Source organism: Fusarium flagelliforme (assembly GCF_020744385.1).
Source record: "Fusarium flagelliforme strain FIESC 12 MPI-CAGE-AA-0113 chromosome Unknown B0J16scaffold_2, whole genome shotgun sequence".
NCBI lineage: Eukaryota > Fungi > Ascomycota > Sordariomycetes > Hypocreales > Nectriaceae > Fusarium > Fusarium flagelliforme.
The window spans coordinates 5,523,686-5,549,094 of NW_025763504.1; the positions used below are offsets into that span (position 1 = coordinate 5,523,686).

At 48.7% G+C, this 25,409-nt stretch overlaps 11 protein-coding genes and 1 non-coding gene across 12 annotated transcripts; 4 read left to right on the forward strand and 8 right to left on the reverse strand.

Moving 5' to 3' along the window:
• Positions 1 to 478: 478 nt before the first annotated feature.
• B0J16DRAFT_381406 (uncharacterized protein) lies at positions 479 to 2,408 on the reverse strand (the record flags this gene model as incomplete). Its single annotated transcript, XM_046131157.1, has 2 exons — positions 479 to 1,762; positions 1,812 to 2,408. 2 exons carry the CDS (start codon positions 2,406 to 2,408, stop codon positions 479 to 481), a joined length of 1,881 nt encoding a protein of 626 aa, XP_045987442.1.
• An 891-nt stretch (positions 2,409 to 3,299) lies between these two features.
• B0J16DRAFT_381407 (multi protein bridging factor 1-domain-containing protein) lies at positions 3,300 to 3,813 on the forward strand (the record flags this gene model as incomplete). The annotated part of the gene is made up of 2 exons (XM_046131158.1): positions 3,300 to 3,455; positions 3,511 to 3,813. The coding sequence occupies 2 exons, from the start codon at positions 3,300 to 3,302 to the stop codon at positions 3,811 to 3,813; spliced, it is 459 nt and encodes a 152-aa protein (XP_045987443.1).
• A 629-nt stretch (positions 3,814 to 4,442) lies between these two features.
• Positions 4,443 to 5,762, reverse strand: B0J16DRAFT_369635 (coatomer epsilon subunit-domain-containing protein). Its single transcript, XM_046130291.1, has 4 exons — positions 5,284 to 5,762; positions 5,085 to 5,227; positions 4,799 to 5,037; positions 4,443 to 4,752 (listed from the first exon to the last, which is right to left on the reverse strand). The coding sequence occupies exons 1-4, from the start codon at positions 5,675 to 5,677 to the stop codon at positions 4,644 to 4,646; spliced, it is 885 nt and encodes a 294-aa protein (XP_045987444.1). The 5' UTR covers positions 5,678 to 5,762; the 3' UTR covers positions 4,443 to 4,643.
• A 211-nt stretch (positions 5,763 to 5,973) lies between these two features.
• On the forward strand, positions 5,974 to 7,089 carry B0J16DRAFT_335450 (60S ribosomal protein L44). The gene is made up of 2 exons (XM_046127079.1): positions 5,974 to 6,683; positions 6,737 to 7,089. Exons 1-2 carry the CDS (start codon positions 6,373 to 6,375, stop codon positions 6,774 to 6,776), a joined length of 351 nt encoding a protein of 116 aa, XP_045987445.1. The 5' UTR covers positions 5,974 to 6,372; the 3' UTR covers positions 6,777 to 7,089.
• A 30-nt stretch (positions 7,090 to 7,119) lies between these two features.
• B0J16DRAFT_317204 (ureidoglycolate hydrolase-domain-containing protein) lies at positions 7,120 to 9,335 on the reverse strand (the record flags this gene model as incomplete). The annotated part of the gene is made up of 4 exons (XM_046125358.1): positions 7,120 to 7,727; positions 7,778 to 8,021; positions 8,072 to 8,221; positions 8,628 to 9,335. 4 exons carry the CDS (start codon positions 9,333 to 9,335, stop codon positions 7,120 to 7,122), a joined length of 1,710 nt encoding a protein of 569 aa, XP_045987446.1.
• Positions 9,336 to 9,574: 239 nt separating this feature from the next.
• On the reverse strand, positions 9,575 to 11,497 carry B0J16DRAFT_81429 (uncharacterized protein). The gene is made up of 4 exons (XM_046134511.1): positions 11,312 to 11,497; positions 10,429 to 11,237; positions 10,191 to 10,378; positions 9,575 to 10,140 (listed from the first exon to the last, which is right to left on the reverse strand). The coding sequence occupies exons 1-4, from the start codon at positions 11,352 to 11,354 to the stop codon at positions 9,777 to 9,779; spliced, it is 1,404 nt and encodes a 467-aa protein (XP_045987447.1). The 5' UTR covers positions 11,355 to 11,497; the 3' UTR covers positions 9,575 to 9,776.
• A 789-nt stretch (positions 11,498 to 12,286) lies between these two features.
• Positions 12,287 to 12,365, reverse strand: B0J16DRAFT_t82. The gene has a single exon. It is a non-coding gene; the product is annotated as a tRNA-Gly (tRNA).
• B0J16DRAFT_81471 (PLC-like phosphodiesterase) lies at positions 12,354 to 13,797 on the reverse strand. Its single transcript, XM_046134512.1, has 3 exons — positions 13,150 to 13,797; positions 12,808 to 13,100; positions 12,354 to 12,753 (listed from the first exon to the last, which is right to left on the reverse strand). Exons 1-3 carry the CDS (start codon positions 13,658 to 13,660, stop codon positions 12,694 to 12,696), a joined length of 864 nt encoding a protein of 287 aa, XP_045987448.1. The 5' UTR covers positions 13,661 to 13,797; the 3' UTR covers positions 12,354 to 12,693.
• A 615-nt stretch (positions 13,798 to 14,412) lies between these two features.
• On the forward strand, positions 14,413 to 15,851 carry B0J16DRAFT_81485 (uncharacterized protein). Its single transcript, XM_046134513.1, has 2 exons — positions 14,413 to 14,640; positions 14,690 to 15,851. Exons 1-2 carry the CDS (start codon positions 14,596 to 14,598, stop codon positions 15,722 to 15,724), a joined length of 1,080 nt encoding a protein of 359 aa, XP_045987449.1. The 5' UTR covers positions 14,413 to 14,595; the 3' UTR covers positions 15,725 to 15,851.
• On the reverse strand, positions 15,772 to 18,178 carry B0J16DRAFT_335456 (major facilitator superfamily domain-containing protein). The gene is made up of 2 exons (XM_046127080.1): positions 17,503 to 18,178; positions 15,772 to 17,450 (listed from the first exon to the last, which is right to left on the reverse strand). The coding sequence occupies exons 1-2, from the start codon at positions 17,777 to 17,779 to the stop codon at positions 15,979 to 15,981; spliced, it is 1,749 nt and encodes a 582-aa protein (XP_045987450.1). The 5' UTR covers positions 17,780 to 18,178; the 3' UTR covers positions 15,772 to 15,978.
• Positions 18,179 to 19,492: 1,314 nt separating this feature from the next.
• Positions 19,493 to 20,494, reverse strand: B0J16DRAFT_412123 (transcriptional Coactivator p15-domain-containing protein). Its single transcript, XM_046133271.1, has 3 exons — positions 20,207 to 20,494; positions 20,046 to 20,150; positions 19,493 to 19,994 (listed from the first exon to the last, which is right to left on the reverse strand). The coding sequence occupies exons 1-3, from the start codon at positions 20,345 to 20,347 to the stop codon at positions 19,788 to 19,790; spliced, it is 453 nt and encodes a 150-aa protein (XP_045987451.1). The 5' UTR covers positions 20,348 to 20,494; the 3' UTR covers positions 19,493 to 19,787.
• Positions 20,495 to 21,978: 1,484 nt separating this feature from the next.
• Positions 21,979 to 24,910, forward strand: B0J16DRAFT_335459 (sorting nexin C terminal-domain-containing protein). Its single transcript, XM_046127081.1, has one exon. The coding sequence runs from the start codon at positions 22,243 to 22,245 to the stop codon at positions 24,697 to 24,699; it is 2,457 nt and encodes an 818-aa protein (XP_045987452.1). The 5' UTR covers positions 21,979 to 22,242; the 3' UTR covers positions 24,700 to 24,910.
• The last annotated feature ends 499 nt before the right edge of the window (positions 24,911 to 25,409 follow it).

Genomic DNA, 25,409 nt, shown 5'->3' on the forward strand with positions numbered 1-25,409 from the left:
AACGACCTGCAGGTTGACCAAGCGGGGCTTATGCGGCTAGTATTTGGAATTGCATATCAGGTCCCCGTAAGGGTCTCTCAGTATTGTTCAGTTGTAATGAGATCCATTTTGACGCCCGTTCAAAGAATTCCCAACAGTTTTCTTCTGGCCAAGTGGCCAGGCGATGAAGATCCAAGCTTGAGTTCTCTCTTGAGCTCAATCAACATGATGATGAAAGTCGCGGGGCAGTGGGGAGCTCAACACCGGGGCTTGAAGGTTTCGTAGTGCTGATTGGCTGTCGTAAAGTATCTCGAAACGCCAGTTTAGCCTGTTTCTGTGGTCGTATCAACAAGCGTATCAGCGACAGTCAAAGCGTATAACTTTGTGGGCAGAGCATGAAATAGTAAGCGACATATGGTTGTTCAAGGTTGTGCCTCTGCCCTTACTCGTTGTGAAATATCAGCGTTCCAGAAGACTTTGTTAACTCGTCAGACACTCATCATGAGAAGCCATGAGCGATGAGAGATGCTAGAGTCCATGAGATGCCCACTCTTCCTAAAAGTTCCATCATACCAAGCGAAGTCGTACTACCAAGAGTTATGCGATCGGCCACGAACAATCGAAGGACTGCCTTCCTATACGCTTTCTTCAATCTGTCATCTTCTTGTCCTAGGACAAAGGCGTCCATAGATGACATGCGAAAGTCTCGAATATCAATGCCGGTATTTGGTGGTGACGGCATGTCTGCGGACGTCAAAGGCCTTTCAATCTTCCGCGGTCGGCGTCTTAAGCTCTTGATGGTTTGAAACCACACATAGTCGGCAAGACTCGAGGAATGAAGAGGGGGTGAGCCCTTCTTCAAGAAGATTTTCGTAAGCTGCTCAGGTCTATCAGTCCAAAAGGTACGACTTTCAGCTAGCTCGCAAAAAATAGCCTCTGAATCATGCGCATAGTGAACGAAGCGTGAGTAGAAGACTGGTGTCAGGATCTTGATCCTGATCTCATTTGCAAACTCATTCGAACCAGTTGCCGAAGGTGACCTCATGACCTCTTCAGAAACTTCAGGATCTCCGCTAGGTATGTAACAAACAACGATTGGCGTAGGCGACCGTTCGACGAGACTGTAAAGATACTTACGGAATACACCTTGGAGGTTTTTCTCGATATCGTTCGCAAGACGCCCTGTGCTGCTTTTTAGGGGCTCAGGTCGGTACCAAAAGTGAAGATTGTATGTGTAGAAGAGAACAGCGCATTCCTTGATGAACCGAGGAAAAGTAGCAACGACGGGCCAAGACCAACTGAGGACAAATCTGAGCATCCGGGTAACGGTGATATCGCACGGATCAATGGCTTCGTTCTCAGAAACCAGGTTCGCCACAAGCTTCGGGTGCCCCTTGGATGAAACGAGACTCAGGGTTATATCGAGACCACGAAACTCACAACCAGGCCCAAGGGGGTCGCTCGCAAGTATCGAGTAGAATCCTTTTCGAGAACTGAAGGGTGAAACATGAAAACCTTTTTGTACTTTGGCTTTTACTTGGGCACGTTGAAGCCTTTGGTCATCCGAGGGTTCATGTTGGATATGTTTGGCTTCTGCATCAAAGTCTCGGGTGGCAAGATAGGAATGTCGCTCTCCAAAGATGCTGTGCATCTCAACTATGATTGCCGAAAGAACCTTTTCAGGAGAATACAGGAACCAAAACGATACTGGACTAAAACCAAAGCCTAGGAATCGCGGCGAGGTGACCAAGTAGGCATGAGGATAATGTGATGGGTCAATGTCCTGTTTATGTGTCAGTTCCAGCCCACCGAGATGTCATAGGGCTACTGACCTCAGATTCCAGATAGGAATCCAACTTTCCACGCAGCCCACCGGACGAACGCTGTCGTTGGAGGTGATCAGTAGAGTTCACATAGAACCATGCTTCTGGCCTAAACAATCGTCGGAGCTGGGTCAATAAACTCGGCCCATGAACCGATGTAGAGCCATTGATATTCCCTGAATAGTCTATAGGAACGCCAGCAGAAAGTTGGGAGTAAGAGAATGAGTGCTTCTTCGGAAAGAGCCGAGTATGTGTTGTGTGGCTCGGTATAAGCATTGGTCGAGGATCACCAGTTGGACCATTGCCATTTCGGGGACTGGCCCGTTTCAGGATATAATATCCAAAGGAACATATTGTTAGAGTAATGCCCGTGACAACACCGATTTGTTTCAGATCAACATATTGTAGAAGAATGGTGGCTGTGGAATACTTCCAAACAATGAAGCATAGGGTAAGCCAAATATCGGGTTTGCCGACGCAGGTATGATAACACCAGAGCGTCAATGTGACAACCAAGAGGTAGAGCCAGTTTTGTGTGACTCGGTCAATGAAATCTGCAACGAGGACGGCCGACAGAAGAGTCGAGTCCTCAGACAAGCCGTCCATAAGCAAGGTCAAAGGTTGGGCATGTCTATCACTGAAGTCGAAAGAAGACTCTCAACCTGCACAGGTGAGAGTTACGAGAAAGAAAGAAGAGGGGAAGCGGAATATCAAGTATCTAAAATCGGTCGGTTTCAACAATTACTTGGTAAATCCGAGGCAAAGAGTTGTCCATCAAGGTAGATTGCCTTTAATGGACACTGGATCGATACAACAACCAGTGAGCGCAGCTACTGTCCAGCAACAGGAAGAGCGGTTAGTCATCAATCATCGGGTGTACTGTACTGTATAACGCGAATATCTCTGCATAAAATTATGGACAAGACCATGAGCATGATGAGCATAAGCGCGTCACTTTCTAATACATAGTAGTCCCGCTTTGTCGTCATTGAACCTTTCTCTCACTCAAGACTCTCACAGTCATACCAGGCTGAATAACCCAGCCCGGCATAGCCGTCTCTAAAATCAAACCCTGCAGAAAAATGGAAGGGTCCCGGCAGAAGTCTAGCACCTTCTATGGACTGGAGAGGCGAGTGAATAAGCCACCAGTGGCGGTGCGAGACCAAAATTGACACCTACCTTTCCAGGGCAAGGCAACCTTATCGCTGGGCGTAGAGGCGCATGCATAATAGTGACCAGGAGCCCAAGTAATAGAAGAGGCCACCGATGCACGGTGCCAATTGTAACCCCCCGCCGATTGACTCAGTGCCCTCGAGCCCCTCCACCCATTCCATCATCTTTCTCCATAAATTCTTTGTCGCCCGGAACCTCAGCTCGATCGATATTCCAGTCCTACTCACTCAACAAACAACACTTCTTTGCATTCTCACTACTCTGACATACAAACCACTTTCGGTCACATATACACACTTTCGAAACCACTTCACAATCTTCAAAATGGATGACTGGGACACCGCCACCAAGATCGGTAGCCGCGCTCGTGGCCCCGGCAATGCTCAGCGAGAGACCGTCGTCCGAGGAAAGGCTGCCCTCAACGCTGCCCAACGAGCTGGAGGTCTCAGCACCGAGAAGAAGTACTCTTCTGCCAACGCCGTATGTATACCGAATATCTATTGTTCGCCAGACTATAAACTAACACATTCATAAGGGTTCCGCACCTGAGGGTCAGCGTATGACCAAGGTCGACCGATCCGACGACATCATCAAGCCCAACACCATCGGCAAGAACGTTGGCGACGTCATCGCAAAGGCCCGCCAACAGATTGAGCCCAAGATGACCCAGAAGGACCTTGCTACCCGCTGCAACACCACCCAGGCCATCGTCGCCGACTTCGAGCGAGGCAGTGCCGCCCCCGACCAGAAGGTGCTCGGCGCCATGGAGCGGGTGCTCAATGTCAAGCTGCGAGGCAGCGACATTGGTGCCCCCAAGTTCCCTAACAAGAAGAAATGAGCGGTTCATATCTGCTTAGAAGGGAAAGATTTGTAAGAAAGGCTTCAGGGCCGAGTCGAGCGTTAGCGAATGATGATATCTTGGCTGGGAAATCGGGAGTTTCGTGTGGGCCGTCACGATGCTTTTATGACATGGGTACATGAGACTTCTTCTCATTTTTATGATGGGCTTCAGGATTCACGGCGATAGAGAGAATGGACTCCTCAGATTATGGGTGTTCTGGTTTCTTAACTCATGAGCGAGGTAATAAGCCCGCTCAACCGAATAAAATATCCTCATGCATCATGACTCTACGCCCGCTTCATACCAAATGCTTGACCATTCCCGTCATACCAGTCTGCGAAACACGACACTTCTTACCCATTGGAACGATCTCAAGCATTACCATCGCCTATACACTGCATGCGATACGGCGCAATCGTTACCAGTCTACGATGAGAGGTTCCGATTTCATACTATGATGCTTTTTTGGCTGCCGGGATGACCTCAGAAAACTGCTGCATGTCTAGGTTATGGCGAGACTCTAATATGGTTCCAATGAATGAATCTTGAACGAGCGATGGCATAGGGTAGTACGAGCGATAATTTGGAATACAAGCATATCAGGTGCAAATTCAAGATAGTCTGGCAGTAAAGACCTTTTGTTCTATTTCCATCATTTCCTTCCCCTTTTTGCTCGTAAAGGTTCAGACGTCCTACATACGCCACTTGGCGGCTATCACGCTGCAACACATATACAAGATCTCAAAAACCGTCGCTAAGGGATACAATTCTTCTATCAACCATTTGCCCATCATTAAATCTAGCATTTCATACACCCAAGTTCAAAATTATGCTGAAACCTTGGGGCTGTACTTCGTAGCGGCTCTGTCGAACAGGGCGCTCTTCTCTTCCAAGTCGACCAGGTACTGGTGGTCAGGCTTGGCGCTTTGGAGTTTCCTACATATGTAAGTATAGAGTCATTCATTGCGCATACTAAACTTACTGTGTGAACTCATCGGACTGGCTTCCAGCGATGACATTGAGAACAAGCAGGTTGGCGATGGCATCGGCGTTGTTGGCGTCCTTCTCCAAAGCTTGCTCTAGGGCAGCCTGAGCCTCCTCTGTTCGGCCAAGGTGCAGTTCGCAGACGGCTTGCGAGACAAGGCTTCGTACTGATGAAGTCGAAGGAGCTTGCGCGAGCTCCTCGTAGACGTAGAAAGCTTGCTGGTACTTCTCACCACCCTACATTGTCTTAGTAAAAGTCATGAACGAAATCCTATCATGCTTACCACTCTCAATCCAACCCAAGACTCGGCCAAATTGACCAGGAGACTATCCTGAGCCCATCGTCGGGCAGCTGAAACTTCCTTCAAGGCGAGATCGGTTCGGTTTTGTTGCAAGTGAATCTGAACGATAAGGGAGACAGCATCAACTACACAATAGCGGTCAGCATAACCCCAGGCATGATTGAGCTATAGGTATTCATACGGCTTCCTTGGTGCTGAGTAAGGAGAGCAAGAGCCTCCTCAGACTTTCCGGCAGCTTGAAGGACTGTTCCTCCAATAACCTGCACTGTTGTGTTATCGGCGGCGGAGGACGCAAGCTTCTCGATCGTCTCGACGGCGGAGTCAGTCTTGCCCAAATTCGACTCAGCAAGAGCACCAAGAGCCTGAAGCTCGGGTTCAGATTCACCCTTCACTTCGGCGAGGACATCTTCTGCTTGGCCGAGAGCCAGTCGAGCTCGGAGGACCAGGACGCGAACTGGCAGGGCGTTGTCAGGGGAGAAGGATGAGGTATCGAAGTCGACAACTTCCTGGTACTGGCCCTGATGGAAGTAGTTGTGGATGTTGATCAATTCGCCTTCGGTCGAGTAAGGATCCATTTTGACGGTAATTTCTTGTATGATTCTTTACAATTGCGTATAAGTGTTGTCCCTGAAAACGTCCCTTGAGAACACCTTGGTGATGCGCCCGAGATTCAATGCCAAGGTGGGGCCGTTGTCTGTCCTTTCGTGGGGTGAGCTCCAAAAGTACGTACCTCCCTCCCCTTAGCCTCAGCTCAATGTGGCGCTGATCATGGCAGCCCTAGCATTCAGGCGTAACTGTGGCTAGTGCAAGCGATAGGGCCGTCGGCCTGCGCCTGCCCACACAAAGTTGCTTCCTTCCCAAAATTCCATTGCAATTAGTCTTTTCGGTTTCTGCATCACCTTCACACCCAACGAACGGCACCGCACATCGTCGTCAAAATGGTACGTCGCAACAAGTCCAAAGCCTTTTACCAGAGTCGGCAGTAGCATCAGCACTCTTTTTTAAAGATGCAATGTCATTGTCTCCCACCATGCGCCCATCGACCACCCGCACGATGACAGTATTATTGGAGAAAGTGGGATGAAATTTCGAGGCATCGCGAGAACACGAAAAATCACCAACGACCCATGCCGACCGCCGACGACAAACCGACTGTCATGCTGTCCATTTCGAAATCCTTGCGACAATTCAACTCTTTCTCTCAATAAACTGTCTCGGGCGATGGACGACTCGGCACGGCGAGATTCAACAGAGGTCTTGACACTCGTGCATGACCAGATGGCTAATACTCTGGATCCTACAGGTCAACATTCCCAAGACCCGTAACACCTACTGCAAGGGCAAGGAGTGCCGCAAGCACACCCAGCACAAGGTTACCCAGTACAAGGCTGGAAAGGCCTCCCTGTTCGCCCAGGGTAAGCGTCGATATGACCGCAAGCAGTCCGGTTACGGTGGTCAGACCAAGCCTGTCTTCCACAAGAAGGCTAAGACCACCAAGAAGGTTGTCCTTCGATTGGAGTGTGTCAAGTGCAAGACCAAGCTCCAGCTGGCGCTGAAGCGTTGCAAGCACTTCGAGCTTGGGTATGTTATCTGCTGGCTCTATTGGATTGGTGCAGTGCTAACAACTACTACAGTGGTGACAAGAAGACAAAGGGTGCTGCTCTTGTTTTCTAAGTGCTTTGTGTTTGGGGTCTCAGGGTCACCATTTCTATGCTTACCTCGGCGGCATTTGGGCATCATGGATGGACACAGGCGAAAGGAGGTACACGTGCTCGATTTGAGGCATGTTTCATAGGGAATGAATGAAAAGAAAAAATCTCTGTGTTTCACCAACACAACTTTCAACGCACAGTCAAGAATATGTCTCTCCGGTGATGGGCAAGATTCATTTGTTGAGTCATTACACTCAATCGCTCACGATGAGTGAGCGGGGCGACTTATGAGTCATGATCATGGTTCAGCAAACTTCAAAACAGCAACGGTGTATAGTTCTATAGGTCTAAAGCTCTATATACTCTCAAAATCCTTCTCCCAACATGATGGTCTTGCCGCCTCCGTACCACAGCGTACCGTTCCGAGCATCAAGTCCTCTCTCATGTCCGACAAGCCATTCACCATTGTATTCAGAGTCCGGGTTATCCCAAACCTCCTTTTCAAGCCAAGCGTTGACTTCGTCAATAGCCTTGACCCATGCTGCCCTCTTTTCCGGCGTGTCATGGTCATCATGGTTCAAATAACGTCCAAGCGTGATGTGTGCACTGGGGACTTGGTACCTTGAGCCAACGACAACGCCACCCTCCTGAACTTTATCATACACATCCCGGCGGAGGTGGTGGTAAGTATAGTTGTCTCCTTGTGTGATGCCTTCTGTTTCAACAGGCTCGGTGAGAGGCGGTGAGAGCGACGGTTCACCTGAAGCAGGCAGGAATGATAGAGCAAAAGCAGACAGATCATAAGAGACCATTGGCTTAACAAGACGAGATCGGTGTGAGTATGGGTAGTCAACGATCTCAGGAATAGAGTGTCGCAATGTAGAGACATAAGCAGCGATCTCTTGGGGAGTCTTTGAGAAAGCAACCTCGAGAGCTGTCAGATGCATTCTATGCGCAGGCATAAGCCAGACACCTTCTTAAATGTTAGCATTTGTTCAATGGTATCACTCGTATTGATCTTACCTGGGGCAGCTTTCTTCAGCAACTCGTTCACCTTGGAAGCCAATAGAATAATGTGGTCCGGAGGTCGAGCCCAGAAGACCAAGCAGTTCCTGTTATCACGGAAACCTGGCTCTACCGTTGGGACCTCAAGTCTGAGGAGCGTCTGGTCAATAATGAGCTCCTCAAAGCCAGTGGCCAAGAACTTCTCCGCCTGCTGAGCATTTCTCTTGGTTCTGTGCAACGAGTAGAGAGTTTGAATCTCAGCCTGAACTACTTGTGAGCTTTCGATAATCATTATAAGAAAATACCACTTACAGGGTTGTCATTGCAGGCCTTAATGAGGGCGTTGTATGGGTTCTCGCCTGGTTGAAGCTGGATTCCTGAGAGGTCCTCCAGCTTGTTGCGAGCCTCGGCGGTTTCGAATCGAGCTACCATTTTGGCTCCAGGAAGAACGTCAGTGGCAGACTGTTGGTGTTTTTAGTGGTGCTTTGAGTTTCTAATTCGAACTGCGAAGGGCCAACCACCAGCTATAAGAACAATTTCAGGTCTATCGTGTCATGACCGGAATGCACGATGACTAAGCTCCTGTATCTATTGATGAGAGAACTATTCTCGTCTTGTCGCATTTTAACATAGAGTCATGCATGTAAATTTCAGCTCGATCAATTCGAGGTTAGTTGAAACATCCTTACCAGGGCATTAGTATTGTAGGCGAGTCAATTCTAAGTGAAAGAGAGCTGTATTTTAAAATTGCATATCAACTATATGTACTCAGCCACCAATAAATTACGCAGTTGCTGGCCCTCGAATATCGCCAGTCTTCTTTTAGCTACAGCTTCGCGGCAATCCTTCCGCTGCGCGGAAGAAGCACCTTGATATCGGTTTCCTTGGGGTTTTGTCCCTCAAGATTGACAATCTGACAATCCTGAGCAGCGACACCGCTGGAGAATTGAACAACCAAGAAATCCAAAGTGGTCTCCTTGTTACCCAGAGCCACCATGGGAGCATGCCATGTGCCAGCGGCATAAGTTACAGCCTGCTTGTCTGTTGCTACGAAAGCGCGTAGACCCTTGAGGTCAGGCAATCCTCTACCAGGTAGACCCTCACCGCTTGGCACGGGGAGGCCCTCATCTTGAGCAGATGGGGGCAGAGAAGGAGCTACAACGACCAGGTAGCTCGAAGCGGTAGAAGCCAGTGGAGCAAAGGTCTGAGAAGTGAAAGGGTGGCGCTCGAGGATGTTGACGGTGAACTCGTCCTTGGTTGGGTCGTCCTTTGCACGTGCTAAGCTTCGCGCTTCGCAGATGAATTCACTCATGATCAATTGGCCATCGCTGCTGGGAGCCTGTGAGAGAAGATTCTGGGGTTTGCTGACATCGGCGTAACGAATTGCTGTTCCTTGGTTGGCCGACGCGCCGCTGTATGGGAGCTGGCCTCCTTTAGATGCGTATTGAGAGGGAAGAAGACCAGGTCGAGGGTTGTAAACGACATCTCCAAAAGGCGCGAATCCCTCTTGAGTGAGAGGAGGAGTTTCGAGCCTGAGACTCAGGTTTCCGATGTTGACGTTGAGATGAACGGCCATTGTTGTTATTCGATTGTGTCGTTCTTGGGTTATGTTACTGATGAGTATTCAATTGTTGTGGAGAAAGTAGAAGCTTAATGGTTGTGGTTGAGCCAATTTTTGGTGTATCGTCATCCGACGTCGGCAATGCATTACTGCCGGATACAACATAACGTACTACGACTATTATTTGGTTCACATAGCTATTCAGCAGAGACGAAGTCCGGTATAATCAATAAGACCAGTAATTCGTGATGATAATACAACGAGAGCCAACGAAGACTTATTGATTCATGGCCTACCCTAAACTATCAGTCCATTCAATTGTCATTCCTTCAAGTCAAAGAATAGGAAAATGGTATAGGTCGTCATTTACTTTTCATATACTAGAAAATAGTACCAAAATCTTCATGCTCATGCCATACGTAACCCAAATGCTAAGGTTGCTTTGCGAAATCAAATTTAGTTAAACTCCCTTGGTCTCTGCTCACGTCCTAGATCCAACTCTGCATCATCGTCTTTGCGTGACTGCCACGGTGATGGCGATCGCAACGTGGGCGAGGGCTCACCATATCCGCCTTGGTATGCTGGTGGTTGGTATCCTGGGGGAGGGCCGGATGGATAGGCCATATTCTGAGGAGGAGGCTGTCTCCACGGAGGTTGGGCGTATTGCTGAGGACCTGCCAGACCAGGGCCTCGGGGACCCAGGCGGCGCTTGTCCAGATATCGGCGGCCGTAAATCAAGATGAGGCTGGTTATGCAGATGAAGATGATGAGAAGAGCAAGAAGCATGCCAAATCTTCGGTTTAGAGCGAATGTAAAGCCCCTAGCGGATTTGTTAGTGACGTGTGAAGGGACGAATTGTCAAAGACTTACATGAATGCATTCAGTGTACCCAAGAACAGAATAATGCGGCCTACCCAGAGATGGATCTTCCCATACCGAGTAGGCGTCTGAGTCTTTTTGTACTGAGTATGATGCATCACTCCCAGACCGAATTGTCCTAGTAGCAAACCAGTGACAACGAATCCGACTATCTGATGAGGATCATCGAAACTTCGCGACTAGATTTCTTGTCAGAGACATGTACATAATCAAGATTCGCGAAACATACCCTTTGATAGTAGAAACTGTTTGCAACACCAATACCAAAACCAGCAAAAACGCCAAGAGTCGCAATGACCTGATTGAGAGCATGCCACTTGACCCAGCCGCCAGACCTCAATAGGACAACACCGACTGGCATGAGGAACACAATTGACAAGACCATGAAAACTCCGTGGAGCGGCGACGCCCAGTTAGGTTTGGCCTTCTGGGCATATATCAGTTTGGACCCGACATCCTTTGTCGAATCGCTGAGATGTGGCATATCAGATTTGCCGTGTGTTCTTTTTATATCGATGGAAAAGCTACCATATCCTGCGTGGTACTTTAGAGGCGCATCCTTGTTGTCGCTGTAAAAGTCCTCCTTGGGCCCAAAAGCATAGATGGCTTTGCTGTTGTCTGATGAAACATCAAGATATCCTCTATTTCCACCATGCGATGGCCAGCTGCGACATCCATGCTTGCAGCGCGCTGTCACCATCATATGATCGTCGTAGACTCCGGTTGTGTTAAGGATTTCGACATCCATTTCATCCCAGAAATATGGTTCATAGTGACCGTAGGCGAGTCGTGGGGAGAAGGTAACATTGCCGTGTTGCGGGTGTTTGTATACCATGAGAAACAGGGCTCCAGGCATATCCTCGCTTCCGAGACCGACAGCACCCCATGATCGACTTTTCTTTACACGAAGGCTGAAGTATACTTCGGTGTCGACGTTTTCGCCGATATCAATGGCGAATGCTACGTCGCCATTTGGGGAAACAAAGGTGGATTGACTGGGAGAATCTTTGCCTTTAGCGAATGCGACGGGGAAGAGAGCTATAGCGAAAAGATTAGTTAATAACAGCAATTGAATTGTGTATTGAGATCCTCATGTAGAGTGGTCAACTTACCTGCTGTCGCAGCTAAGGCTTGCCCAAGCTTGCGAAGCAACATTGTATGGGGGTCGGTCTGGAGAATGTGGGGGAATTAGAAGATGGGGAAGAAATAGCACAGATAAAAAGAGAAGAAGGGAAAGAAGGTCCAAGTGGAAATGAAAAGAGCAACATCAAGTGACAATCTGCCCAATCGAGAACTCTGGTCCGTGGTTTATTTACGAGGAAATCAGGGAGACAAAGCCGGAAAAGGAGGTGTGCCGCTAATCAAAAGGTACGGTATGGCGTTGCTGAAGGTGCAGATGGGACGGCAATTGATGATGGTTGCCTCTGCGCTAGAATCTTGGTTAATCTGTCACTCCACAGCCGTTGAATGTAATTTTGATGAACGGCACAAGAAGAGGGTCTTCATCCAATAAGAAGAAAAGGATGTGTAACATTGCAGGCTCAATCGGGCAGCTGGTGTTTGTTCCATGTTGTCTAGCCAAGAGGATATTCAACGCTCATCACCATCACAAGACACAAGCAAGACTTGGCTGATTCACCTTCATTCCAGGTGGATAAAGGGGGGTTCTTGGAGGAACTTGACGTGGCCAGTCTCATACAGACACGTACAATTGCTACGCTGATTTGCTTGGATTGTAAAGACGATGGGTTGGTGATACAGAGAACCATCTCGTATTCTCAGTCTTTGTTGTGACTATTGATTTGCAATTAGATAAGTACCGACACACATAGAGTTTATTTAGCGTACTAACCTTAGTAGGTGCTTCGCAGAGGCTTGTTTAGTGGATGACCCTGCAGTAGCCAGGCACCTCCCCCCTGATCTTCCCGTTTAGAGTCAGGTGCCGACCAATCAGCCATTGATTTTTACATACCGCACAACCATCACCAACGATCATCAACACACCACCACAAATGTCAACAAACAAAAACATCGCGAACAAACAGCAAAAAGGAACTGATTAATGCTCGAAAAGGCAAAAGATAAGATGCGTAATCTGGGAATCGAACCCAGGGCTCCCCGAAACTGGAATGGCAACGGAGAATTTTACCACTAAACCAATTACGCTGTTTGTGAGTAGCGATGCTACTCCGCTTGTTGAAAGTTCGAGCGTTGTGTTGACTTAGAGGCCCTTCATTCTTTCATGCTTCTAGATATTTACACTGCTATGTGAGCAAAAGAAGAACTGTCTTCTAAGGCTTATGCTACTCATCTCAAAGTAGTCTAAGTGCTAGCATAAAGTGATTGAATCATTTCATCTCTTATGCTTTCGGCAGCCAAGTCTTCTGACCCTCACAGACTGCGTATGGTATTGAATCACCATTGACAGAGTAAGATGATGTGAAACAGTATTCTATAAGTACTATGAAGGAGAAAAGTAAAGTCTAAACCTCTTTCATAGTCCGTTTAAAGTGAGTTGAACCTTCATAGCATCTCCAACGTTGACCCAGTCCAACTGTAAACGTTAGTCTATAACTCTACGCATGTGTAAGGTTGAGGAAACACTTACAAGCACAACGTTCGGCCTCTTACTCCACTCGCCTTCGCAAAGTGCTACTTGACCCCGAATAGACTTGGCAGAATTTGTCTTCTTAGCATCCCGCTGATTCGGAATGACAATATCGAACACCTTGTCATTGAGCATGTGATTCATCATCCCCATCAGCTTGGCAGGGTTCCCGTTCTTTGGCCGATCAACTTTGCAGGTAGGGAACGACGGGTCAGTTACACCAAAAGGCGTTTCCCAGTAGTAGTTGAATTCGTTGAGGATGTAGTCAACCTTGCGCTCGTCCATGTTAAAGTCTGGGCATGGATTAGTCGAATCTGTACGAGGACTGTTGCATATACATACCCATGAATACGAGGAGACGAGTTCCATTGTCAAGGAGTTCCTGGAGAGTCGGCCACTCGTTCAGAGCCAGTTTCTTCTCTGGTCGAAACACAAATGGCTTGAGTCCTGTGCTGTTGAACGCATTATCGAACTTCTCGATAGCTATAGCATCACGATTGGTCAAAAGCAAAGTCACCACTTCATCCGGATTCTTAGCCATCCACTTTGATATCTCTGCCAGGTAGTCTTCCAGGGGACCGGCGTCCAGTAACAAGCATGCGGTATGACACATTTGTATGTCGCCATTCTTGTCATGTGTCTGAGCTTGTAGGAATCGTACGCCGAGGTCAAGCTGTTTTGTCACAGAGACATACTGATTGTGAGATGGCCCTTTACCAACGAATGCACTGTTGTGTGTCCCAATGAATGTGATTTCTGAGTATTTGCGACTGCACAGCTCATCATGGCCGTTGCATGCAGCCCAAGCTGCCACAGCAAAGAACGAAAAGATGATAGTATGTAACGAAAGCATTGTAGCATATAATATAACAAAATAGTCTGAAGAGGGGTAGAGAGAAGACGATAACCTCAGAACAACGAGGGGAAATCCAACCTGATAAAGAGTCTACCTTTATTTAACCTTTACTTGAGTGTATGCCACATGGCCAATACTATCTGCTGAACTGCCAGTAAAGCAATATGTTTCAAGTGTTTGTATAGCGAATCATGTCTGTATACATCACCACGGATTATAGCAACAGGTTAGAGATGTGCCGGCCGAAAGAACCCAATTCAGCATCTTCCTCATGCGCCTGGGCCTTTATAAGTGGCGTTTGAATGTCACAACCAGATGGTTGGCTCATGATCCCCGTCACCTGAATATTGCAGCGATAGCCTGTGATTTAGGAAGGGTCCTAAAGCAAGGGTCACCGGGAATAACATGGCGTAAATGCGACAAGAATAATGGCCATGATCGATGTCTGTCATATGATTTGTTGTGTCTTGAACATGATATAGATCAGTACTGGATAGCAAGTATCAGGTGTGGAAAGTCAAACCAGGAGGGGTATCTTGAGGTCTTTTAGTCTCTGTAAATTTCACAAAAGTTCAAATTTAATTGTGTATGAGATTTTTATAATATTGAACTCGATATTCAGACAATTGCTTTGATGAAAAGTTGATGTTGAAATGACAAAGAATCGGCAATGACTTGACTTAAAAGCCGAGACCCACTCTGACGCACTGGAGCAGCTCTAGTCTAAACATCAACGAACTGTAACGTATCCGATCCGTAGACTGCCAGCGCAATCTTTAGACTAATAACTACAACCTGGCCACTTCACAAAGGCCAACTTGTGCCTACGCGCCTGACTTTTTCCTCACTTGATACAATCTTCTTGATCTTTAATACATGCACACGCATTCTCATAAAGACATAGAGCATCGATCAGTGCTGCGCTGCCCATCATGTCTGGCTATCTGTCCATGATAGGCTGGGCCTTTCTTCCAAGCGTATGTTCTTGATGATTCCTCTACCCGCTTCTTGCTAACACCTTCATAGCTCGCAACAGGCTGGCTTCAGTCTATCTACTACGGTTTTACCATTCGCGCCGGCGATCCCAAGCCTGCCCCCGGCTCAGCCCGTTACAACGCCCACCGACGAAACATTCACATCCTCGTCGTCGCCGCCTACCTCTGCTACACCATCTTCGAAGCCGACTACGAGCAACGTCGCATATCCTCCTACTATGCCGACCTCGGTGTTCCCCTCGATGCTGCCGATCGCGAGATCAAGACGCGCTTCCGTCGACTGGCTGCTATGCACCATCCCGACAAGGCAGGCAAGGACGCTGGTGACTCTGCCGCCTTCTTTATGCACCTGAAGGTTGCTAGTGATACGCTGCAGGATACTGCGAAGAGATTCGCTTACGAGCGCTTTGGTCCTGAGATTGCGCGCTGGCAAAAATGCACTACTATCAGGGACTTCGTCACTCGAGGTGTTATTTCTGGCATCCTGCCGCACTACGCTGTTGCTGCTGCGTCCATTTATGTCCTGGGCCTGTTCGGCTATATGGAATTCGGCAAGTACTACCGATGGCTTGTTCTTATCGCTTTGTGTGTATTTGAGCTCCAAGCAGTTACGCGCCCCGATTTCCCGCCATTTGTCAACGCCATCAACGCTCTTCTAGCACGATTCACCTCTCTACCTCCATACCTACCGTTCCAAATCATCTCACTTGCCCGAAGGTTGACGATTACATTCTACATTGCTCTGAACCAGATAGGCCCACTTGTTGCTGTAATGATTACTGGACCAGAGAAGTCTGAGGAGCAAGATGAGAAGGCCCTTCGCCAAAGCTTAAACCGACTTGAAATGCTGGCTAAGCAACTGGATGGCGATGCTTTGCGGCTGTTGGATATGGAGATGGCTCCGTTCAAGGGCGATACCGAAGCAACGTCCAATTTACAAGGCAAGATGAGAGAGTGGCTTGTGCAAAACACCATCAGAGCGGACCCCATGGTTAGGGACGCCATGGGGACATCCCTAAGGAAGAGGAGAGTCGATGCACCAGCGGGCGCAAAAGGAACTCGATAGGCAATAGGTAGTTATCAATGTTTTTTTCTATTATACAATTTAAATAGACCTAGACTGCTCTAAACAGGCACCTATATGAATAACACCCAAACTGAAAGCACGACCAAAACCCCGATTGTATGTTATGAGAAAATGCAAGCCACACCCAGAACCACTCTTTGACTCCAGGTCGTTAGTATGCGCATGTTGATTTCGTGTAGCTCTTAAGACTTTGCCAGGAGCCGCGCTTGAAGATTAAATGGAATATTGAGGGCTTATAGACGGGAAGCACCTCTTGTCTCGATAGGGATGAGGCAAATGCCAACGAAAGCCGAAAGAATGAGAACGGCGGACATGATAATAGGAGTGGTGGCACCATCTCCGGGAACTGTAGCAGCAATAATGGGGGCCATGAGACCAGTGACTCGGTTGAGGAAACTGGCTACACCGGTACCAGCACCACGAACAGGCGCAGGGAAGATCTCAGGCGTAAAAGCATAGAGAACACCGTACATGATGTTCTGGGCAAAAGCCTCAACGCAAGACATGAGAAGCTGGGCAGTCGATGTTGTGCCGTAGATGACGAAGAGAAAAAGGAAGACGGCAGAAAGAAGAGTAGAGCTGGCCAGCGTTCCACGACGGCCGAGGAAAGGTGAGGGGTGGTCGACAAGATAAGCAGCCAGCAGAGAGCCAGGAACACCCATGACAGAGGCGATGGCGTAGTTGCGGTATGTGTCTGACGAGATGGTGTCGGTTTCGGATTGCACGCTGTCAGATGACTCGTTGTGCGCGCGAGCAAAGTATTGAGGAAGGAAAGCGTTGAAGAGAGGATAACCCATTCCGATGGTAGCCCAGCAGAACCATATGAGAGATGTAGCCATGCCGAGGGTCTTGTTCTGGAAAAGAGGTCGCAGACGCTCACCGGAAAAGGATTGGAGCTTCTCGCGGATGACACCCATAGTCGATGGGGCTGGGATCTTCTTCTCGGCAACGTGAGCTAATTCGTCGCCGTCCTCACAAGCAACCAGGTCGAGCAGTTCGGAAGTAAGCCAGGTCTTGGTGCCGTTGCGGTATGCGAGTCCGTGGATAACAGCGACTGCCTCGTGTTGGCGGCCCTTGGTGAGGAGGAACTTGGGAGACTCGAAAAGGTGGAAGATGAAGAATCGGACGACGAACATGGCGAAAGTGACGATTCCGATAGTAACAATAAAGTATCGCCAGCCCTGCTCGACGGGCCAGTTGCCGATAAAGAACCATGCGATCAGAGATGAGACGAGCTGTCCGAAGGGCCACCAGACGGACAGGAGGGTGAGGAGAGCGCTGGAGGCGTCGGGAAGGAATTCGAGGAAGAGGGCGCCATCGACAGGAAGGTTACCACCAACTCCAAAGCCAAGGGCAGCGAAGAAGAAACAGACGCTGCCCCAGCTTTGGGCGTAGGCGGACATGATACCGAAGACACTGGTGATAAGTAGCGTCGTGTTGAAGGCGATGCGACGGCCCAGAAAATCAGAGCCAATGCCCCAAAAGAAACTTCCGATGGATAAACCGATAAAGAGAGCGCTGGTCGTATATCGAACTGTCTTCTCATCGACACCAAATTCGCCTGATAGTGATGGGAGACAGAGTGACACTCCCTGCATCCAGAGGTTATCGGCGAACCATCCGCAGCCGCAGAGGACAAAGAGCTGCCAGTTATAACTGCCCATACCAATATCTCCAACTGCCTTGTTCATGAGTTTTGATTTAACTATGAATTTGTCAGTTTTCATTCGGCTGTGTTTTACCAACACTTGACTCACTCTCATATGTCGTCCATTGTCCTCGTCGACCTTCTCTCATTTCCTTTCGTAGTCCTTCAACCGTGTACTCAGCAGAATCACCTCCAAGCATACCCTCTCGCTCTTCCTTCATTTCCAAGTCGTCCAGCTCACCCTCTTCCCGCTTTTCTCCATGACTTGCGCTCTTTGCTTTTGCCGCTTGGCTGTAAAGATGAGCTTCCTCCAGAGGCACCAAAACGCCGACATAGTCATCCACCGACTCAACGTAGCCCGAACCCAGACGCCAAGAGATGCGCATTTCGAGGGGTTGATGGAGAAAGAGGAATGTGATTATGTCTTTGATAGTAAAAACGCAAACATCAAACAAGAGATCAGGAAATCAGGGCCCACGTGATATTGCCGTCCAAGTATGTGAGATATTCCTTCACAACGAAATCGAGATGCCGGTTGAATAAGCCTGGATACAAAGGATTATGAGAGTACAGTGCAGGCGTTGGTTCTTGGCTGAGCTGCGTCACTGATGAGCGGAAGAGCCGATGGTGAATCCCGACAGAATTTGGCGAGAAATGGAAGAATCGCAGCAAAAAAAGTATCAAATACAATAGTTAATGAGTGACAAAGAGTATCAGTTAGAATCGATAAAAAGAAAACAAGGGATTTCAATTGTAGATGCGAGGGTGAAACAAGGCTTTTGGGAGAGGACAAGTCAGTAATAATATCCAATCCAACCTGATCCATCCCCATCCCAGAATAGGAGACCCCGTATCCAATTTTTGCTGGGTCCAGGGGCTTGTGCTTGCTTGGGGGGGCGCCAAAGCCGGGCATTCATCATCCCTCCATCCACCATCTCCTGTTATTGGAGGCTTGGCTGGCTACCTACCTACTGTACTGATGCTTTACCGCTAAGTTACCTGCATACATACAAATACCGTATCATGGGCAGTGCAAATATTCCTGATTATAAGGCATTTCAGACGAATGCTGCCTATCAGGGCAACTCACAAACACCGAAACTCCGGGACCTGATAATAGATCCAATGCATGCAGACGCCGAAGGAGACCAATGGCAATAGTCTCTCCAAAGTGGCTGGCGACTAGATCACCACCGGCAGTGCAGCCGACATTGCCATTGCTCCAAAGTTGCTGATCAAGTTCATGATCTTCTCAATTTCAAGCGGCGGGGCGCAGTAAAATCTCCCAAGATCGATGAACATGATGTCTTTTTAGCCGAAATCAGATCAATGGAATCGTTCCAGACTCTGGAGACTTAAATGGTTGGAATGGGCATCAGATAACTACTAACTCGGTATTTGATTATGATGGAGGTCGAGCTCCAAGCTTATCGGGAATAAGGCTTGCGCGTCTACCCGCCCCCTTGACGGAGACGTGAAACCGAGACGGGTTTCTGTTACGTCGTTGCAGATGAAAGGAGTTTGATCTTCAGGAAATATAAGTTGATCATTCGCCAAGTCTTTGCAACCGCCAACTTGGTTACTCAACCAATCAAGTCTACGTCTGGTTCTCGTTCTCTACCAAGCTAGCTTCCATATATCTTCGAGGTTCTCATTCCAGTATCAGCTTCTATCCCACATGGAAGCAGGCAACTCAATACATGTATGCACAAATACGAGGCCGGTAAAGCACAAGATAAGACGAGGCACGGGATGAGACGCTATCTCGTTGAAGGAAAAGACACTAGAAGCCTCTTTCTATGTCTCCTTTCAACTTAATATGTACAGCATCTATTGATGAGACTTATCAACGGTTGACAGTTGCCGATCTATAAATATGGACCTATCGAGTACTGGCCATCATTTGCAAACCTGTTTCATATCACCAAGACAGTGCTGCAGATAAGAAGCCTCAAGCTGTCACCTGTGGCATTGACATAAATTAACAATAAATCTGAGGCAGTAACTGCGTTCCGTGCAGAGAGTTTCTAAAATTAATCATCGAGGTTAGAACATAATGAGCTTTGATTTCATACTTTTGTTTCTTGTTGATCATCCCTCTACTGTTACAATACTACCCCTGATTGAACGTTTTGACCCCAGCTTGAGTATCACGTTGCACACTGTCACTGATCGCCAAAGAATTTCATATGAGAGCGCATCTGTTTCATATTTCCATTATGAATTATCTCTGAGAAATGGTGAGGTCTGAAACCTCCAGCACACAGATGTTTCCTTTAATATAAATCAACATTTCCAGGGTCTTCAACCCGTTACTCCTGACTCCGTACTATGGCGTGGTGCTCGAATTCGAGATCTGCCGAGTGTGCCGTGAAAGTAACATATCCATGAATTTTAGTTCTCCTCCTCGCTAGTCGTCTCGATGTTGGCCTTTGGAGACTTCTTGCGCCCCTTCTTGGCTTTGGGGGCCGTCTCCAGAGCGGCCTCAAGCTCTTCATCGTCGTCGCCTTCAACAACGAGACCCTTGGCGCGCAAAGCAGCATTGATGCGAGGTACAGCCTTCAAAAAGGCATTGTACTGCTCCACACTGAGCGAGATACCCTGTTTTGAGCCGTTAGTAAGATCTCTTAGCGATCACATAATAACCTGTACCTTTTTGCCGGGCAGGGCCTTTCCATCCTTTTCGTAGTACTCGCGAATGTTGACAAAAGTCGATTTATTGAAATCCGAAAGGCCAACACGGCGCTTGTTGGATAGCTAATAAATGCAGCTTAGCACTTAGACTTTATAGTTAATTAATCTCAGTCGCGTACCTCCCAGAACGGGTTACCATCGCCGTCCTTGCCATCAGACTCAACAGATGCCGCAGCATTCTTGACTCTCTTGGTAGCGATCTCAGGTTCGCTATCAGAGTCGGCGGCAGCGCGTTTCTTGGCGGAAGCGTGAGGAGCCATGATTGTGGATCGGAAAGAAGTTCAGACGAAAACGAATACGCAGCGAAAATGTGCAACTTCAGTGGGGATGAAAAGTTCCCTGAAAGGTTGGCCTGTTCAGTCGAGGTTCAGGTTGAAAAGTTGAGCTATGGCTGGATTGAAGCCTGCCTATTGCAGTGAGACGCGCCTGTAAGAGAAGGGACGCGGAAATGATTGAGTGTGACACCAAGACACGTGATAGCCCAAGATTGGATCCACCTCCAACTCAATTGTGCAGCCAATGGAATGACCCCAAATCTATCTATTTGGATAGCTTCATGTTTCATTCCAACTAGTCTAGCAATAATCAGATCGTACACAAATGTCTGGCCGCCCGGCTATGCTAGTTAGGTAGGTAGCTAATCTGTATTTTCGTTTCACCCAACGGGTCTTTATCTCAAATTTTCAGCGGCCTCTAATGATATGGAGATCGACCGATCGCGTCAAGGCTGTCTAGGGTCTTTAAACCTGGCAGGGCTAATCAAACGAAACAAGACAATTTATCAACAAAGATTGGACGCTGTGTTCTTCGGTGGGGTTTAATCAGGGGCTAGCAACGACTTTGATGCCGTTTTTAGTCCGTCATGGCACTTAAAGTCCACTATTTGTGACGCGGACAGCACCAGCATGAAAAAGCCTGGGGCAGTCGGCCCCTAAACCCCAGGGGCCGCACCCCTGAAAGTCGAAAGACAAGCAATTCCAGTGCTCGCTAATTTGAAGCTAAGCCCCAAGACACGCGACACCAAGTGTGAGACCGGTTCCTGCACCTGCAGTCTGCAGTTGATTCGGTGACGGCCCTTTTTCCACCAGCGTTCCAGACAAAGTTCAACCTTCCACGACTTCTACGTTTTAATTTCTCCATTTTAGCCCGCCTCGTTTTCTCCTATATTCCCACTCTCTCTTCGTTGGCAGTCTTGCTTCTGTCCTTTGCTCTCATCAATTTGCTATGCTTACGAGAATTCCCTTTGTTTTTGCTTCCTTCATTCGTTAGGGAGAGAGCTACGAACCGTCAATAATATTTGGTTTGCGTACCGAAACAAACCCACCGAGACAGCTCGCCATTCCCAATGAGTTCAACCGCATTCCTCAACCAAGATACGCCTCAGTCAGGTGCTTCCCTTGCGAATCCGCCCAAGCCCAAGGCTATAGAGCTCAATGGCACTCCGCTCCCTGCACTTTCGCACCCACAAGACGAGAAGCCGCTCTCACCAGACAAGCTGTCAGATACAGACGGTCCTGCTGACAGCACCACCGACACAACAACAAACGACACAATGACACTCGATAAACCTCTTACGAACTCTACAAACAATCACACAACCAAAACGACGTCTACGACTCAAGATGAAGCTCCAATCGCAAAGGTCATACACTTCTTCGCTACGGCGACCCCTGGCTCCCTCGCTGGCGTCGCAGTCGGGTTTGCTGCTTTCACATACTTCACCATGGGACGCTTAGGACTTGTTCTCATCGGAGCATTCGGTGGAGTCGCCGGGTTTGTTTCGTGGGAAGCTAGGAACCCCGAACTTGCCAGGGCTGTGCGAGGAGAGCGAGGCATTGACGTTATAGATCGACTTCTGGAGGCCAAGAGCAACAAGACTTCGGAGAAGCAGGAGGACAGCAGCGATGATGATGAGCCTGCGGCGAAGAACTTTGACGAATTCCGACCAGAGACTCGTGAAGCCCTCGGAGGACTTGTCGATGCCGTCATTAAGGACTACGTCAAATGGTGGTATAACCCGATTGTTCCGGCAGACCATTCTTTCCCTCTAGCGTGTCGTAAGACGCTCACATCATACGTCCTTTCCGTCTCGAACCACCTTAGCCGAAAACGCCCTGCCGATACCTTCCTGGACCTTCTTACCAACTCTTCTTCCATGATAATCGTGTTTATGTCGGAGCTCGCAGCTGCCTTTTCTGAACTTCCTCCAGACAGCAACATGACCGCAGCCGATGCCGTCTATAACTACTTAGCAGCAAACCCGGACTGCCGCTTGGCAAATCTTTTGAATCAGCGCCAACAGGCCTCGAAGTTCAAGATGGTTGCTGAAGACCTTCTGAGATTTCTGGATCGAAACTCGTATAACTGTGACCCTGCCCGAGTCTTTCTACGGGAGATTATCGCAAACTCGGTTTTGGAAAAGACGCTACACACCTGTAGCCAAGCCGATTGGATCAACGGATGGATTGTGTACTTGCTAGAAGGTGGAGAACCGGACCTAAACCAGGCAATTGACGTTGGCATGAAGCGTGCTCCCGAGCCAAGTATTGCAGCAACTAACGTTTTTGCGGATCTGGATGGAAACGTTGGTAATATCGGTATTGCCAAACCTGGACGTAGTTCTTTGGAAAACGAAAGGGCTCGACGTAAGGAGACGCTTGGTCATAAGAAGAAGTTGAGCAAGGCAGACGAAGAGATGGACGAAGCTATGCAAGAGATGAAGCGCATGAACGAACTGATTGCTCAAGAAGAAGTCCGAAGAAAACGCGCTTCAATGGCTTCTATTCAAGGATCAAACACAGATCTCACCAACGGCGAAAAGCGATTGTCTGGCGCACCGGACCTCAACGACAGACCCCTACCAGCATCCACATCAGAAGGGTTCTCTTCAAAGAGTGACCTTGTCCAGACTCCTCTGACCCCTCGCTCACCTATGGACTCGTCGAGTCCCGAGTCGTCACCCCGCCGGTCGGATGGCACTCGCTTCACCAGCTTCGACCAAATCGTACCACCTGGACAAGTTGCAGCCGAAGGGGATGGCGAAGTGCCTAAGAAGGCACCGCTGACTCTCCACAACGCGACCATCACTCTTCACGACGACACTCCTGGCGAGTCGACCCGCATTCGCAGCAAGCCGACTTGGGACTACTGGGTGCAGGTCGAGCCTTCTGTGACAGCATACCCCGGATGGATGATTGTGAGGAGATACGGTGATTTTGAGACTCTTCATGAGATTCTCAGGCGAATTGCTACCATTTCTGGCGCAACTGCCTTCACTGAACTTCACAAGGACTTGCCCGACTGGAAGCTGCACACTCGCGAGTCTCTTCGCGGTGAGCTAGAGAGATATCTTCGAGACGCTTGCTGGTATCAGAGTTTGGCGGAGAGCGAGGGAATGAAGCGATTCTTGGAAAAGTCAAAGGGACACACGCACAGTGAATCCAAAGCTGGTTTTGGTTGGGAGTCCATGGGTAAAGGCATGCTAGACGCGCTGACAACAGCGCCCAAGGGTGCGATGGAGGGTGGTAAGAGTCTAGTCGGCGGTGTCACTGGAGTTTTTGGCAACACGTTTTCAGGTCTCAGCAGGAAATCTACTCAGTCAGTAGATCTAACAGCCAACTCAAGTCGTCTTTCCATCTCAACCCCTCCCGGTCAGCTCAGCGGCGCGCGATCTCCCATTCGCTCAGCCCGAGACAGCATGGATAGCACGCGGTCATCTATTGTATCGTTACAGCCTGGGAAGATGCCTCCCATGGAGCGTCGTCCAAGCTACCAGTCACAGAGCGAGTCGGATCCGGACGTTCGTGCTAGTCGCTCTGAACAAAAGGAGTCGGCCTCAGCCTCGGCGAGTGCTCTTCCTAGTCGGGAGCATAGCCGTGCGCCCAGTCTTGCACAGCTACGATCTCCTTCCGCAATCAGTCTCGACTTTAGCAAGCTCCCTCCTCCACCTGATCAGATCACCGACGACTACAGCCTGCCCGAAGGTCACAATGACATGCAGTCTAACGGCATCAAGGGACAGCAGCAGGAGCGCAAGAGCTCCTCAGAAATCCCTACGCCTCCTCCTTCAGTGACAAGCGGGAAGAGGGCATCCTTGAAGCCTGCTAAGCAATACAGTCCACTTACAGAGGCTGAAACCCGGGTGGCGGTAGAACTTCTGTTTGCTTCGATCAACGAGATGTACACTCTGTCCTCAGCATGGAACATTCGTCGTACTCTCTTGACAGCTGCCAAGTCATTCCTCCTCCGACCCGGCAACCCTTCGCTCTTGACAGTGCAGTCACTGATTCAAAAGTCGGTCATTGACGCCAATACATCTGATTCGGGTATTGCAGAGCAGTTGCGCAAGGTTCGCGAGAACATGATGCCCACGGAGCAGGAGCTTGCAACATGGCCAGCCGAGTTGACGGCCGACGAGAAGGAACAACTCCGTATCAAGGCTCGCCGACTCCTCATCCAGAGTGGCCTTCCAGCTGCTTTGATGGGTGTCATGGGTCAAGCGGCAACAGGTGAAGCACTTGGCAGAGTCTTTGACTGTCTGCAAATTGAGGAGGTCGCAAGAGGACTCATCTTTGGCCTGGTTCTTCAAGTTGTTGGAATCCTGACACACTAGAGAACGGAACTGGTACGATAATACGTAATGTGATGGGATAGCATGATTTGGTGTTTGGTGTATTCGCGGGCTGGCTTATCTCACGAAGCGCAAGGATATTGTTTTACGAATTTCGAGGGGAAAAACCCTCTGGCAAAGCCAACGGACCGGAGCAAAGGATTTTCAAAGTTGTAGCCGCGCTTGTGGGTATATCATGTATGGTAGATGGATATGTCGTTAAGAAGACCTCGATGGTCTCTATTATTATCATTAATTAATATTGAACACACACAAACAAGGAACATCCCGAGCCAACTCCTGATCCCGGTCTGTCATTTTCATCCCATCTCAGCTCCGAGTCCCTTGTCGAGACTACATTTTACTATTACAGCAGAGTTGCGGTCAGGCAATGCACCAAAAGTCCCCATCTAACCGTCGTTGAAGCATCCAGAAAAGAAAACCTGAAAATAGGCCTTTGCACGGAGAATTCTGGTCCGGGATATCACGTCAATCATATCCCCTCGTTTAGCTTAATTATACGATAAACCAAAGGTTCCCTGTTTCTCTGAACGTGCAGATCGCCTCTAAAAGGCAGTGGTCCTTTATTAATTTCCGACTCGACTCGCGATTCTCCACTACCCATCGCGAGTGTAGACCAAGGGGGGTACACCGTCAAAATAGGTCATCATGTACAGAGTAGCATTCGCCGATTTGATGCATATCGACCAAAA

What these genes read in the sequence shown, in the direction of transcription:
- B0J16DRAFT_412123 (XM_046133271.1), bottom strand. Translation starts at nt 20,347, where the DNA reads ATGGCTCCTCACGCTTCCGCCAAGAAACGCGCTGCCGCCGACTCTGAT. An exon ending in ATGGTAACCCGTTCTGGGAG is followed by an intron (nt 20,151 to 20,206) that starts GTACGCGACTGA and finishes TGCATTTATTAG; the next exon opens with CTATCCAACAAGCGCCGTGT. An exon ending in AGGCCCTGCCCGGCAAAAAG is followed by an intron (nt 19,995 to 20,045) that starts GTACAGGTTATT and finishes GGCTCAAAACAG; the next exon opens with GGTATCTCGCTCAGTGTGGA.
- B0J16DRAFT_81485 (XM_046134513.1), top strand. Translation starts at nt 14,596, where the DNA reads ATGTCTGGCTATCTGTCCATGATAGGCTGGGCCTTTCTTCCAAGC. An exon ending in GCTGGGCCTTTCTTCCAAGC is followed by an intron (nt 14,641 to 14,689) that starts GTATGTTCTTGA and finishes ACACCTTCATAG; the next exon opens with CTCGCAACAGGCTGGCTTCA.
- B0J16DRAFT_369635 (XM_046130291.1), bottom strand. Translation starts at nt 5,677, where the DNA reads ATGGATCCTTACTCGACCGAAGGCGAATTGATCAACATCCACAACTAC. An exon ending in TACTCAGCACCAAGGAAGCC is followed by an intron (nt 5,228 to 5,283) that starts GTATGAATACCT and finishes GCTATTGTGTAG; the next exon opens with TTGATGCTGTCTCCCTTATC. An exon ending in CTTGGGTTGGATTGAGAGTG is followed by an intron (nt 5,038 to 5,084) that starts GTAAGCATGATA and finishes AAGACAATGTAG; the next exon opens with GGTGGTGAGAAGTACCAGCA.
- B0J16DRAFT_335459 (XM_046127081.1), top strand. Translation starts at nt 22,243, where the DNA reads ATGATAATCGTGTTTATGTCGGAGCTCGCAGCTGCCTTTTCTGAACTT.
- B0J16DRAFT_335450 (XM_046127079.1), top strand. Translation starts at nt 6,373, where the DNA reads ATGACCAGATGGCTAATACTCTGGATCCTACAGGTCAACATTCCCAAG. An exon ending in TGCAAGCACTTCGAGCTTGG is followed by an intron (nt 6,684 to 6,736) that starts GTATGTTATCTG and finishes CAACTACTACAG; the next exon opens with TGGTGACAAGAAGACAAAGG.
- B0J16DRAFT_335456 (XM_046127080.1), bottom strand. Translation starts at nt 17,779, where the DNA reads ATGCGCATCTCTTGGCGTCTGGGTTCGGGCTACGTTGAGTCGGTGGAT. An exon ending in ACAATGGACGACATATGAGA is followed by an intron (nt 17,451 to 17,502) that starts GTGAGTCAAGTG and finishes ACAAATTCATAG; the next exon opens with TTAAATCAAAACTCATGAAC.
- B0J16DRAFT_81429 (XM_046134511.1), bottom strand. Translation starts at nt 11,354, where the DNA reads ATGTTGCTTCGCAAGCTTGGGCAAGCCTTAGCTGCGACAGCAG. An exon ending in AGCCTTAGCTGCGACAGCAG is followed by an intron (nt 11,238 to 11,311) that starts GTAAGTTGACCA and finishes TTTTCGCTATAG; the next exon opens with CTCTCTTCCCCGTCGCATTC. An exon ending in ACAGTTTCTACTATCAAAGG is followed by an intron (nt 10,379 to 10,428) that starts GTATGTTTCGCG and finishes CAAGAAATCTAG; the next exon opens with TCGCGAAGTTTCGATGATCC.
- B0J16DRAFT_81471 (XM_046134512.1), bottom strand. Translation starts at nt 13,660, where the DNA reads ATGCTTTCGTTACATACTATCATCTTTTCGTTCTTTGCTGTGGCAGCT. An exon ending in TCGTCTCCTCGTATTCATGG is followed by an intron (nt 13,101 to 13,149) that starts GTATGTATATGC and finishes ATCCATGCCCAG; the next exon opens with ACTTTAACATGGACGAGCGC. An exon ending in AGAGGCCGAACGTTGTGCTT is followed by an intron (nt 12,754 to 12,807) that starts GTAAGTGTTTCC and finishes TAACGTTTACAG; the next exon opens with TTGGACTGGGTCAACGTTGG.